At 38.2% G+C, this 14657-nt stretch overlaps 1 protein-coding gene across 1 annotated transcript in view; it reads right to left on the reverse strand.

The window, feature by feature from the left end:
• Window positions 1-4087: 4087 nt before the first annotated feature.
• The window catches only part of LOC140341970 (prostaglandin E2 receptor EP2 subtype-like), a 23486-nt gene continuing 12916 nt past the window's right edge, over window positions 4088-14657 (reverse strand). Inside the window, exon 2 of the mRNA XM_072427942.1 lies at window positions 4088-5643. Coding sequence (XP_072284043.1) covers window positions 5323-5643 — 321 coding nt within the window. The 3' untranslated portion in view covers window positions 4088-5322. The remainder of the gene's footprint in view (window positions 5644-14657) is intronic.

Genomic DNA, 14657 nt, shown 5'->3' on the forward strand with positions numbered 1-14657 from the left:
TTAAGGAACTGCACTGCAATGCACCACAGCTGCATGCAAACGCGTGCACAATATGGTTCCCAACGGCTCCCATTTAACTGAACGTGAGTGTGGTTGAATCAGTAGAGTCCTGTGGTCAGCTGCAATTCTAAGATGGCCCTAAGATTTTGGTCTGCATTTTAGCTGTAAGTTGACTCCTCATATTATTTACATAGGTAGACTGGAGCTAGAGATGAAACAGAAAGCATTTCCATTTAATGGCAGATCCTAGACAGGGAGTGCACTTTACTTTTCTTAACTATAGGTGCAGGCCAGTGGATAACTGTAGTTTATAGGTACACTTATCTATAAGGATCCTGTATGTAACTAATTACAATCAAACATTCCTTATCTGTTTGTGAGTACATAGGTTAAGCATACATTCTTGGTCAGAGATAACAGGGCCATATGTTGGAAACATAACTATTAATAGTAGAGCACTTAGATGTATTTACCTTCAGGCATTACCAGCTAACATGCTAGATGGAATTTATTCTTCTGTCTGTATAAATGCATGTATGTAGATGTTATGATACATACATATCTTCATGACATTTACTTGGATACAAAGTTATTTGTTTTTAAGTGTACGCTGGGCAGATATATTTTTCACATGTATCATCATTGCATTCTAATGAAATTCATGCATTTGGGATTTTAAATCTGTACTCTCTGGGCTGCTTTTCTGATGGTTTAGAAGCTGCTTGATTAAAAGATTTACTACCAAAAAATATGAAGATTGAATTATGAATTAGGTAATGGAAGGCTGAAATCAGCCTGATTATCTGTCTAGTTGAGCTTTTAGTACGTTGAAATTGCCCCCCCCACACACACCTAAAATTCATATATCAGGGGAATATAGGGTGTATATATATATATATATATTGTAATAAAATTGTTACTCCATTCTAGTCAGCAGCCATTAGAAATTTTGTAATTCTGCAGAAAAAAATTACTCTTACGTAAGCGTTGCAGCAGATTTCCTTCCTTGTCTGGCTCTATTTACCAGGGCTGAATAAAGTCTGTTGGGCAGTTGATTTCTCTGAAAAGAACGAGTCTGCTTCAACCCAACTGTGGGACACCAGCATCGTTCTGTAATCCCAGGACAGTCGTGCAGAATCCAGGACAGTTGGGGGACATTGAATTTCACTGCCTTTCCAGAAAACTGTGAACAAGTCTAGTTGTGGCTGAATAATAATAATCGGCACATTTCAGGGTTGTGAATTAGCAGTAGCATTGCTGATATGTGTTCCTTGCACCATTATTTGCACTGTTAAGGAAGAAGGTACAGCCTGCATTAGAGTGGTAAATCTGCTCTGAGTTTAGGAGCAGTGCAGCATAATTTTCACACCATCACTTCTAAACTGCAAAGTATAGATAGCAGTACAATCTTTGGATACTTCCTAATTCAGAAAGAGTCCTTTTATACACACAATCCCTAGAGCTTGTCTGCCTAATGTACTCTTTTTTTTCTGAAATAGGAAGATGTATCCAAATTTGGGTTGCACTCCCAGTACTTTGAAAACTAGTGCTGGCAGTAACCAGTTGGATACGCACCCATGATTGCAGTATGGAGTGGTATTGAGTACATGTGTAGGATGCTGTGTTTGGTGGACTTCACTAGTTAGCTCAACAGGTATTTGTGGGACTTTGCAGGGGAACTAAACAAAGCTATACGTACAGATGCACCTAAAATTCAGTGCTGCAGGACATATTTTTTGCCCATAATTCTGCTATGCCAAAACTGAATCTGACCCGGTAATTACAGCAGGCAGGCCATCTCACTTCCAACGGTAATTTAACTATGTTGCAGGCATTCCCTGTCTCCTTTTCTGTTGATCATAAATGGATAACAATCTAAGAGGTCCCAAAAGTATGCAATTGTTGTAAAGGTAATAGTCCAATAAGGATACTTTTATTCATTTTTGGTATAAGGTGATGATATCACTGGATGAGAAAATACTTGCACCATAACACACACATTTCTATTGATCCTCAGAACTCGCGCTGACATGAGGAATTGTATTTCTTCTGTTTATAACAAACATTTGTGCTCCGGTAGCATACCACATGTGGTATTCATGTTGTAAAATATTTTTGGAACTTGACCAAAGAAACTGAAAAGATGACACACCATATGTGTGTGCAGCTGACCAGAATAAAATTACTTTTTGGACAGTGAGTCAGTTTGTTTAAGGAACTAAGTCAGCTGGCTTTACGATCTTAAAATATTTTTTTTCCACTGAAATCCTATTTGTAAAAAATGTACAAATGTAAATGTTTTTTTTCTGTTGAACAATGAAATGGCAAAAAAACTGCCAACATATTCTGCAGCGGGTTATAAAGTGCATAGAACAGGTCATATCAAGACCTGCCCCTGAGGAACCTGAGGTGTAGCCTTGCCCCGTATTATTATAATACAAACACAATCATGCACATTTTCTAAGACCAGTTTGGGTAGGAGTTGCTTAAAGGTTGTATACCTTGTAGTTTGGAACCCAGGAACAGCTGTCAATTAAAGCTTACCTATCATCACACCACATTTTTTACATTATATAAGGGTTGTATTTTTTTAATAACTTTTGAATCTCCAATCGAGTAATTTCCCCCTTTTTGTGACATTTTCTGGGTTGAATGTACTCTTCCTCCTTCTTCTTGTAAGGTCAAAATACCAAGTAAGTCAAGACTATTTAGATGAATCTGCTTATTTCAAAATTGTCAAAATTGTAAGAATACTGTGGGAATTCTATACTATAATATCATTAATTTAATTTCTAGGGTCTCGGCAATCCCCTGAGGAAGCCCGATAAGGGGCGAAACGCGCCCATAAGCACAGTACTGACCCACATCTTGGACTCTTTAGTGAGAGTATTTTATATAGTCATGGTTAAACATTGCCATGGCCTCTTTTACCAATTATGTTTCTAAGAAGTATATGTTTTAGTAATTGAAATAAAACGTTTTATGTCATGCTAGACTTATTTTCTGCCATAAAGAGCCGCTATCTCTCCAATTTTTCTTTTATGTACTTTTGGCTCGGCGACCACTCTAGTGGTATTTTCTAACCTTATCACTGCGGGATTGGCTTCCTCTCCTTCTTAATAACTTTTGTTTTATATTTTCGGGGAGGACCCCTCCCTTTCCATCTAAAGATATAATAGGAAACACTCAGCCATACTTACATCACGTATTCCTGAATTCTGTGGGCTGCTTACATTTTTAAGAAGGCTTGCCACCCAATCTCACATCTGCACAGTACGAGATTGGGTGAAGCAAGAAGAACCAGGAAGAAGATGGCAGTGCCCGCCATCCAGTCCAGACCAGAAAGAAAGGAGTGGTCCTACTAGACTCAGTTTGTGGAAGGATCGAGGTCTCTTTTAGTGAAAGGTCTACTTTAAAGCCCATTTCTAGGCAAAAAACAAATTTCCACCAGTCACCATCATAAAACCATGCCCTTTAATGTTCCCCCATTTGGAAGGGCCTGCCTAAACAATTAGATCTCACAGTACCAGTCCCTAGGCCTTTCTAAAAAAATTGGAGCTCTTTTGAATTTGCTTTCCTTTTTTTTTCAGGAGGGAGTAGAGAAGAAGGAGCAAAAGGTAGTCAGGAGGAGAAGAAAGTTATGCCAGGAGTGCTGGGATTGGTGAGTAGCCCTGCACTAGTATTGAAATGAAATATCTTATTGGGGACAACAGATGTACACAATGATATTGGTCAGGCATAGTTGAATATTTTTAGGGGTGCTGAAATGAACAACAGTAAGCTTTGCATTACAAGAATGTGGAACCATATTCCCCATTAACAGTACAAACAATAAAACTGAAAGGGAGATGCAATGATCATACCTGCTAGTCCAACAAGTGTCACTACAAAGAGCACTGGGCATGTGCAGAATCTTTCTCAGCACCGTAGCAGGTATCTGACTAGTAGAGATCACTAACAGTCTGGAGTCAGCTTGTGGGGAGTTTCAAGCTTCAAATTCCATGCAAGTTCCCTCTCTCACCCACCACAAAGGAAACTCTCCCTTTAATCTTTTCATCCATAAATAAAGATACCACTCAACAAAATATTGGTTTAATGTATTTTATTACAAAACTTTAAACAATAAACACAAGCTATAATTAAATACTATTCATTTCATGCTGTACATTCGTATCATCATTAAATATCTGTCCATAGATTGATTGGAATGTAAGTGCGTTTTACATACATCAAGTGTCAGGTGCTATTGGTTCCTATTGGTTAAAAACTAATTCTTGGAATAGAATCGAAACACTAACTAGTGCATCACTATGTCATGATGTTTATAAAGCATCTTTTCTTTTTTGCACCAGCAGAGAGGGTAATTAAATGAATTTTTCACATCTAGGGATGGGTGGGCAAATATTGTATACAGCCCATTTGTTTTTTTTTGTTTTTTTTTTTTAGCAATAGATTACCATGCTGACAAGGTAGGGGAAAGAGTTTTTCTAACAAAGCCATTGATTGGTCCAGATATAATGACCAATTGACTTTGATAATAAACTTGACATGCACCAAGAAAGATAATACTGTAAAGCTGAATCAAACTCTTGTGATTTATTACTTTAATGCAGTAAGAATATACTGTAAGAAATGGTGCTGCTTAGAGAACACTGATTTGAGCAAGTAAATGGCCTATTGGGACGCAGAAGGGCTGTGGCCCTTGTTTGAGAAAGGCAGTGGTCTGACTCTCCTATGTGCTGCCAGCACAGAAGTTTTTCATTCTTTCTGCAGCTGTGTAAAAAGTAAATGAATGAATTAATGTGCAACAGATGCAAATCCTGGTTGCATTACAGTATTACATGAGCTTAATCAGACTTTCATACCAGTATTAGAAAATAAAAATAACATGTGCCTTTATAACCCTGAGGAACAATCTAAAGCTCATTTTATCCTTAAAAAAGGACCCCAAATCACCCTCATTTTTCCTTTCCTAATTATGTCAATACATTTAGCCAAAATGGCCAATTTTTTAGAGAAGACAAACTCAATTTCTCCTACCACTCTTTAGTTTTGAGGCAACCAACCTCCATCATTGACAGGGTGCACTACTGTTGTGTTTTTGGTGTGCAGTTAAACCGTGTGTCGTGCTCATTCCTTTTGGTCTACTGTCTTCCAGTATCCGCCAAGTAGACTTTCATGTGTCTCCAATACCGAGAATGTTACAGCTTTCACCAAGTTTAGTCAGAATCTACTTCTGTAAGTGCCCAAAAACTTTCCAAAGTGCTTTTCAGATGCAATCTGCTTTTTCGACAATTTTTTTTTCGACAAGGATAACTGTTCCTAGATGTCTGTTTTTTCACCCCATGCAATCTTGTCCCCGTCAGCTAAAATCTTTGCCCCAGAACTCCCATACGTATTGTCTATATGTAGTTTGGTGCTCGCTGTTAGATGTGTATTGAGAGAAGGGTAGTTTGAGATACTCTGGTTGTTTAAAGAAGTCTGGCAGTATATAACTGAACGCATCACCCTGAGAACGGAAGGACGCAGGATGGTGAAAATCCATGGGTCTATAATAGAGTTAACTGACAGGAATCGCAGTGCTAGGAGGTCCATTGCATCTGCACCTACGTCACTGGCAGCTCTGTTGATGTATGCCCGGATCTGCAAAACAAAAAAGACATAATGTTTGCATGTTAGTTTTGAAAAAAGATAGAAAATATAATAGCTTACATGTCTGTGAAAGATTTTATTTATGCAACATATAAGTGGCATGATGACAATATCAGTTTGTGGTCAAGATCATGTTATTTCAAAGCAGCCGTTCTCAGCTAGAATTCTGTGGTGATCGAAGATTATTTTAAATGTTGCTAAGGCTTCCTTGAGGTGTGGCTGAATGCCGTCCATCAAATAGTGCCTGCCTAGTTCTGGGTCCAAGGTTACTTATAAGAACACCTGCATGACACCAGTGATTGTTTATAGCTGCTTATAAGGGTAGCTTTCTGACCAGCAATGGAGTAGAACATTCTTCCTTTCCCACCCTTAGGGTTCCTTCAGAGGTTGCTAGGAGTTCCTTGAGCTCTGGCTGATTGCCCTCAATAAGATAGTGCCTACTTAGTTCTTAATCCAAGGCTACTTTGAAGGGCCACCTGCATGACACCAATTATTGTTTGTAGCTGCTAGTAAGGGTAGCATTCTCATTACCACTGGATGGGAATATTCTTCCCTTCTTAGCTAGGGTTCCATGGAACCCTAGGGTTCTTTCAGAGGTTGCTAGGGGTTCTTTGAGCTGTGGCTGATTGCCCGCCATGAGATGGTTCTTGCCTAGTTCTTAATCCAAAGCCACTTAGAAGGGCCACCGACATTATTAATATTATTATTATTACAAAGTATTTACCGGTATATAGCGCCAACAAATTATGCAGCACTTTAAAGTCCATAGTCATGTCACTAACTGTCCCTCAAGGGGTTCACAATCTAATGGTATATGACTTTAATACAGTCTAAGGTCAATTTTAGGGGGAAGCCAATTAACCTAACTGCATGTTTTTTTGGAACATGACACAAATAATTGTTTCTAGCTGCATGTATTTTTGGCAATCTGACCACCATTAGAAGGGAGATTCTTCCCACCAATGTAAGATGTAACTGACAATTAAATATAAATAACAGGAGTTCCCTAAGACCTAAAATTATTTAAAGTCTCTCTCTGCGGTAAAAAAGTTGAGAACAGCTGCTCTAAAGACTCAATTTAAAATCGGATATAATGGGCCAGCAACTCTGGGAAACCAAGAGGTGGTTTCACGGTCCGAAGGATTTTAGTGTTGAAAAAAAGCCCAAATATCTTTGTTTTATTTATTTTCTAAAGAAAGCAAATGGTGACAATAGGCTGCATATAAAATACCTAGTAAACAGAAAGGGCCAAAGGGTCACTATTCATGTTTGGAAAGATAGTAATGCAACTGTGGTTTTCACTTCTGTAACTAAGAAAGACATGGGCCTTTGCACACACTCTGTCATCCTGCTGCTGTTTTCCACCTACTACTTGGGCCTCACTCAACTGCAACAGAGGAATCCTCATTTAAACAGTTAAATCCATGAAAATAGAAGTAGTTGAAAACCCAACAAGAAGACAGGGTATCGTTGCAATGGCAGGTAGGCAGACTCTTTCCACAAGAGATTATAAAAAAAGGTAGTAAATGATTTAACACATCAGGATCGGGGCAGAGACACTAAACCAGTTTTTCATGAAGTTTCCTAAAGTTATCTAAAATATACAGTAGAACGTGTTTCAGCTTTTGCAGATAAACGTTGTTGACATGCAAACTAGCCGATATGCTAAACCACACCAAAAAAAATGACTGAATATGCTTTAACTTCAATATGAATGGTGGTCAGCTGGAGTCATGTTGTGTCTGGACCCATCATTCATAGGTTTCACATCTTTGAAGTGTAGGACTTTATTGAAAGGTTAATAATGCTGTAAAATTACATAATAATAATAATTCCATTATCTATACATTTTGCATGTTTAGTGGTACATGTTTTTGCAGGAAATTGTGGACTATTTCTTCCATATTCTTTTATCCTTGTCTGTAAAGCTGAAATTTGAAGAATATGCCTCAAAGTAGCTGGTGCTTAAGCCTCACATCATGAATAAATAACCAAGATAATTCATTTTATCTACATTACATCATCTGTACAGGAACGTTTTGCGGTTGTAAAAGCACCATTACCAGGCTTTTAAGCCATAAAACGTTTTCTGGTCAATCTTTAAACCGCAGTCATGGTCTCAGGATGATCTCGAACGATTAGATAATATTTATCTTCTTTCAGACAGTAGTTTAACAAAAGTCACAACGGACTAACAAGCACAACAAGTAAATTACTTTGTAGGTGAATGGAAAGTTATGTTGAGATCTGTAAAGTTTAGGTTACGAAATAGTCAAATGAAAGCACATCTAATGGCAATTATTATCATATATGCATTAAAACGATTCTGAAAAAGTACTGCCCATGGTGACCAGCAGGAATTTTTATTTTACAATAATAGATGGAATTTGGCTATTATTATCAAAAGAAATATACAGGAACATTTTTACAAATGAAATACTGTAGTCTTTAATAACAGAAATGTAGGCTTAACCTATTCCCATCAAACCCTTGCTGGAGAATGCCAAGTTTTTCTTGACTTGATTTTAAGGTTCCTATCAAAACCAAATGTTGACTGAAAATAATTTAGCCACTCCTAATTCCGAACAGCATGTTGCTATAGAGGGATGTCAGAGGTGCCCGTTAAAGTAGAGCCAATCCTAAGAAACAAAATATTGTGAGCAGGAGTTACGTTTTCCTGTGTTAAGATAGCTGAAAACCCAAACTGTTGGCAATGGAGCAACGAGATGTGAGTGTGTTTAGATCAACCCAAAATGTGTAGTGCTTTTGGAAGGACCATTAATAGATGGGATGCCAATTTCAGAACAGGCCAAATACAGAATGGTACAGAAACATGGTAGCAGTACGCATTTCTTCATTTAGCATCCATAGGAGTGTATACCTATGGTCAGCTAACGTGTTTCTGTTCTTGCCACTCAAATTTAGCTTTTCAATACAATTGTACAGTAATCAAAAATTTCTAAAGCCCATCAAAAGAAGGTAATCTGCAAATGAAAGATACTTGTCTATTAATTCTGAATATTCTCAGAAACTATTGACACAAGCCCACAGCCCAATGGCACAGAAATGGCCATAATTAGCCTCTCTATTTCTTGACCATGACTTGGTTGTGATTGCAATAAACTTTAGAAAGAGTACCAAGATACAAAATCTATACTATGCTATACTAATGCATGTGATGTTTTCCTATCCCTTTAAGGGCACTGCTTGAGGCTTGATACCTTGCCTTAAGATGGGAACAATCCTGCTTTTTAAAGAGAATGGTTATGATTAAATTGGGAAAACAATTACTGGCATACTGTAATACACGCAGACACAGCTTTCTGAATTTTATTTGGCCTGGTACATCAGACAGGAAATTGGCCTATTTGAAGAAAGCAATGCAATTTTATTATTCTTTTGGATCTTTTTTTCCAGTTCTCATTGTGTTGTAACTTATAAATGAACGTTATACGTTAGTCAGACTTGTACTTTGTCCCATGTAAATATTGTCTTGGAAGACTTAAAAAAAGTTTACAGAAACGGCTTATCCAGCTCATTTGTTTCCAAACCACCCCAATCCTAACAGATTTACAATGCGGCTTCCATCCGAAATATCTAAACTGGGCCTCACTTGTCCCATGTATCGTCTACAAGAATTCGGTTGCTGCATCAACAAGTCAGAATCTCTGTGGAGCTTAGGGTGGCCGTAGATGGGTGGATGTTTGTCTAAAAAACATCTGGCCATCCTTGGCTGGGCTGCAACCCACAACTATAGCGTTGGCTTTCTGAACTGAATTAAGTTATCCTGCGTGTCTTTCTTTCCCACAGTATTTTTGTCTTCACAATGCTCATTTCATGGTTGTGGAATCTTTATTTTCTGAATGGAATAGACTTTCAATTATTAAAAAGCATTATTTAGTTGGCTTCTTTCTGCTATCCTCAATAGACACATTACAAAATGTCACTATTAATACAGTATGTATTTAAAGAGACCCTGATAATCAAATATTCAACTGGAGCATTCATGCAATAAAAGAGGTAATATATTTGCCTTTTTATCAGGGCTTGTACTGCATCTATTACCTTCCCTTCAATCCAGTCATGCAGCCTCCCGCCGCCTGACTCTTTTGCATTTGACAATTCTAGGAGTGTTGGATGATTGAGTCTCCTGTTGCATACTGACTGCAAGGTTCACCAAGAAAATTGGTGGGATGTGGGGGATGTCTCACAATCCACCATACCGGGAGGTATTGGGTATTTCTTAGATGGTATAACTGGTTCGGGAGAAAAATGCCAAGTTCTTATTGCTAATAGATTGTCCGTTAACTAATCCCATTTTGGAAGTACAGGTTACAGGTTCTTTAAAAATGAACAATAAATAAGAAAGCATAAACCTGCTGTGTACAATCAACAGATGTCAGGACCCTACCCACAACAGAGTTCCTCATTCCTATCATTGCATTTTGAATTGTGCAGTTGATCTCTCCTATTGAGCAGAATCAATACAGAATATTATTCATAGTAGCCGTCTGCTGCACTGGTGGGACAACTTGGGACTTGAAAAGCTAAATCTATCGAGCCATTGCTCATTACAAAAAAAGACATAATAATGATAATTAACTTGTCAGCATTTCATATTAAAGGTAAATACTGTGTGTATCCCACACCTGCACACATATTTATATATTGGCACAAAGATATATTAGGTAGGTTCAGTTTCTGTAGTTTTAGATAACCATTAATGGTATCCATGTTTGGCAAGCACGATAAGATCTGCAGTGTACACAGCCCTATTATTTCCTGTAGACACATTTCAGTGGGCATGAAGATTGTCAGCTGCTGCCACTGGTATTGTTTTCATAGGAGGTAAATATCGGTTAGCAGATACATGTAGATCTGCATCTGGTGATATTATAATCTTATTGTGCAATCTTCTTAGAATTGTCTTGCCTTGGTGTCTGGAAGAAAAAGACAGCTCACATTCAGGAAGGGGAGGGCAGTTTGCATTTTGCTGCTCAGGCAGTCTTGTGATCCAGGAACCCTTGCTTGACAGCACAGAGAAGTCACTGTTCTCCAGCATTTGATACTCTGGACAAAGGTTCAAATATGGTTATTGTCTTAGGCAAAAATCAATAGTACAGCTTTTGCACAAAGTTTTTTCTTCGCTAATAACGGCCATGACTTTCTAGACTATTGAGGAGCTTGTCTGCACAGTAATTTTTCATGAAACTCTCATCCATACAATTATTGAGCATCGGGATGGTGTTTAAACTACACATGTTGGCCAATGACCCCCCTATTGGTCTACTTACTAGAGCTTGTTTCTATAAAACAATATAATACCAGCAATGGAAAAACCATGTACGTATACATACACAGATATGGAAAATGCTAAACAATGGGACAAGGAAAGATAGAACCAAATCAAATGGACCATTAGGATATTTACAAATGAATTTAAGAATTCCTGGCTTAATGGTTTTCCCTGATCTTTATCTGTGTTTCTGTATCTGTTTAATTTAATATTGAACACTGGGGTTGTGGACATATTTGTGTTTTTATAGAGATACTTGAAAGGATAAAGAAAAGGTTGTAAGAAACATCTATTCAAGCACACAGAACAGAGAGGGATTGTTGAGTTCCATTCATGTAACTGTCAATAGATAATTGTGTCCCATGGATCTGAGGTTTATTACACCATTGAGGGGAGCAAAAATCGGTTTTCCTTCTAACTAAAGCTGATCATTGCAATGCAATGCAACCATTTCTTTTAATATAGTTTTATTTTGATAGGTATTAATACCATCCAATGTTGCCACACCACATACTAAAAGAGGATGTGCCAACACAATAAACATTGACACGTCCTGCATGACCTTCTGCTAAAAGAGTGCAACATCTCCTTCCAGACTATCCACCACGTTGTGCAAAGCATTGGGGAAGTATTATAACCCAGGGGAAGATTGGCTTGATCAAGCAATGGTGTGCACAATCATGTTTTCTAGTTGAAAGTCATTTACAATAAGTGGCAAAAAAAATGTGAAGAAAAGTTTTTGTTATTTAAATGGAAACACCTGACTCATACTTGTTTAGATAATATCACTACCTGTGAGCTATACTTCAGCAGCATTTAGATGTAATTCATATCTAAAGTAAAATCTTAAGTTTACATCAAGGGTAATAGTAGACAAAAGCATGTGCAATTGAGCCCCATACACGTCTATCGGTATCAAGATGAGCAGAGACAGTCCAATAGTAGTCTATTAGGTTTGTAAATGGGAGCAATTGATAGTATAGACCAGTGTTTTTCCAACCATGGTTCCTCCAGAGTTTTCTAAGGGTTCCTTAAGCAATGAACAGTTTGGACCTCTCAGGTCAATTTAAGTGACACCAATGATCCCTTTGGCTATCTGTAAGGGTGACATTCTTCCTAGTGGCCAGAAATACAAGAGGAATTCTCCCCATTGACCACCACACCAATATACTGTGAGCTGGAAATATAATAATTATGGCCGGTTGCCCCGAAGACCTGAAAGTTCTTTCAAGGGGAGTGCAACTTAAAATATTGCTTCATTGAAAAAACAGGGTTGTCAAGGTTTTGTACTGGATATCAATGTGGTCCTTTATTTTACCCCCAGGTCCTTTGGCTGTTATTTACGCCTCTGCTTGTTGTAGGGGCCAAGTTCTGAAATACATTGAACTTGTTTTTAAGGCTGACAAGGTCAGCAAAGTGAAGACATGAAATGAGAGAGTTTCCAACAACACCAGATCCTGGCATGTAGGAAAGATTGGTCTCCAAGAAAATCACAAAAACCATCCATGTAATAAAAGCATGGAGAAAAAATATGCAGGAGGAGAAAGTTGGGCGGTTTCAGTCTACTCTTTCACAACCCGAGTGTAATGTGTATGTAGTGACACACAGGAAAAGGTGTCATGTTATGTGATGTCCCAGGGGTTACGTAAGGGTAAGAAAATTTGAATAAACCTTTTATCTGCTGAAAAAAATATTTGCAATTTCTTAGATCTAGAAACCACAAATCTGCTTTTAGAACTGTTGTGTGTTCGGTGCCACAGTCCCCGGAAAGAGCTAAGTAAGATAGACAGTATGCATGCCAGTGGATTAGTGGTTGAGCTTGTTGGAGGTTATCCAGGTGGATTTGTGAATTAGGTCAGAGTTATGAATGAAAAATAAAGTTGATTAAATGCTTATTGGAGGAATCCTGTGCTGGGGCAATTATTGTCCAATCAGCTTTCAAATATACTGAAGGGGTCTACAAAGGTATTTGACTTGGTTTTATAAAGTTGTATCAGAGCAGTAAATGCAGCATGTGTTTACAAAGCATTTGCAAAGCTTTTAGTGAGCATCAGCAGCTTTTTTAAATGGACCCTCAGCTCCAATTTGAGGATATTAAAGCAAGATCTTATTGGTTGGCTGTCACTTTAAACATGCTCCTTGGAAGAGTTTTAGTAATTACAACGTCAAGCTAAAGCAAAGTCAAAAACATTTAGTTCCCATAAATCCCTTCTACTCTTTGTAGTGAGCTGCAAATACTTCATGCCTGTGGCTACAATTTATACTTTTAGAATTTCTTTATTTGTATCCATCCCATAGAGAGCTGAGACTGGAAGTGTAACACTCCCTTCATGATACACAGTGCAAGGAGTAATAGTATAAAGAGTTTTCTTATAGGCAGGAAGCTAACATTGTAGCCTGTCTGGTTTTCACCCAAAAATAGTGAAAACTATCATCGGTCTCTACACACAATATTCCCATCTAGGGTTCCTCTAAAGGTTCCTTGAGCTGTGGCTGATTAAACTTCTATCTGATATTGCCTGCATAGTTCAGAGGTCTAATGTCACTTGGCAAGACCACAAGCATGACCCCAAGCATGACCCCAATGACCTTTTTACTTGTGTATAAGGATTTAATTCAGGTTACCACCAGTTATTGGGTCACGCTGACTATGTAAGAGGCATCTTGGTTCCTCAAGATGTGACCATTAAATTAAGGGTTACTCTTGGATAAAAAGGTCTTTTGGCCATTTTGATTGGCTGGGATGATATGTCTCCTGGACTCCTTTCAGTCCCAGCAGCCACAGGGGAAGTTGGGATGTGCTAGGTATCCCGGATTTCTAAGCTGAGCAGAAGACAGAGATCAGGCAGGTAAGTATATTTTATTGCAGAACATCATTTGTCCATTTCTGCAATAAAAACCTGCCTGATGGTAGAGACTTTATTTATGCTTTAAGTTTTCAACTTTTAAAACCTGCCCCATGCAGGACTTTGTAAATAACTCCAATCCCCTAAAACGTGTCTTCCCAGTGCTCCTTCAATGATCCTTCCTTAGTCACAGCCGGCACTAAAATGCCCAGTTGCTGCTGCTAAACACATCAGTATGACCAGGCTAGTGCAAGGTGATCAACTGCTATACCTGAGAACTGTATCCTGCTCATTAAATATTGTCATCAGCTGTGTGTATAAGGCCTTATAGTGTCTCAGAAAAGTATCTTTAGTATTTTGGTGTGATAATGAAACACGCAATAAAAGTTTGCATGGGAAATTTGGCTAATTTCTGGTGCCAAAACACCCACCGCAAAACAAACGTGTATTTCAAACACTAAGAATGAACATGTCATTGTTTGTTGGGGTAGCTATGACTAGTATGACTTTTGGGCATTGTAATTGAGTATACCCTTGTGGACAATACCTAGCACTTTTAACTTGTTACTGCCAGTTTTTTGGAATCAGTTCATTTTAAGAAGACTGAGGGTAGATTTTAGCTGTGTGTGCACTCTTCAAGTAAAATTAACCACCTGGTCGTTAAACCCGACCTTGGTTCGGGGTAAAAACACTTCCAAAAAGTGTTAAACCCGAACTTTTCTCACGTGGTTAAAAATATAAACAAACGTTATATTGCAATCCGAATGTCATGCATTGTATGACAATCGGATTACAACTGAAACAAAATACTTACCCGGTCCCCGCAGCTCCTGCGGACACGTCTGTCCTCTTCCTTCTCCCGG

Source organism: Pyxicephalus adspersus, chromosome 12 (assembly GCF_032062135.1).
Source record: "Pyxicephalus adspersus chromosome 12, UCB_Pads_2.0, whole genome shotgun sequence".
In the NCBI taxonomy this organism is placed as follows: domain Eukaryota; kingdom Metazoa; phylum Chordata; class Amphibia; order Anura; family Pyxicephalidae; genus Pyxicephalus; species Pyxicephalus adspersus.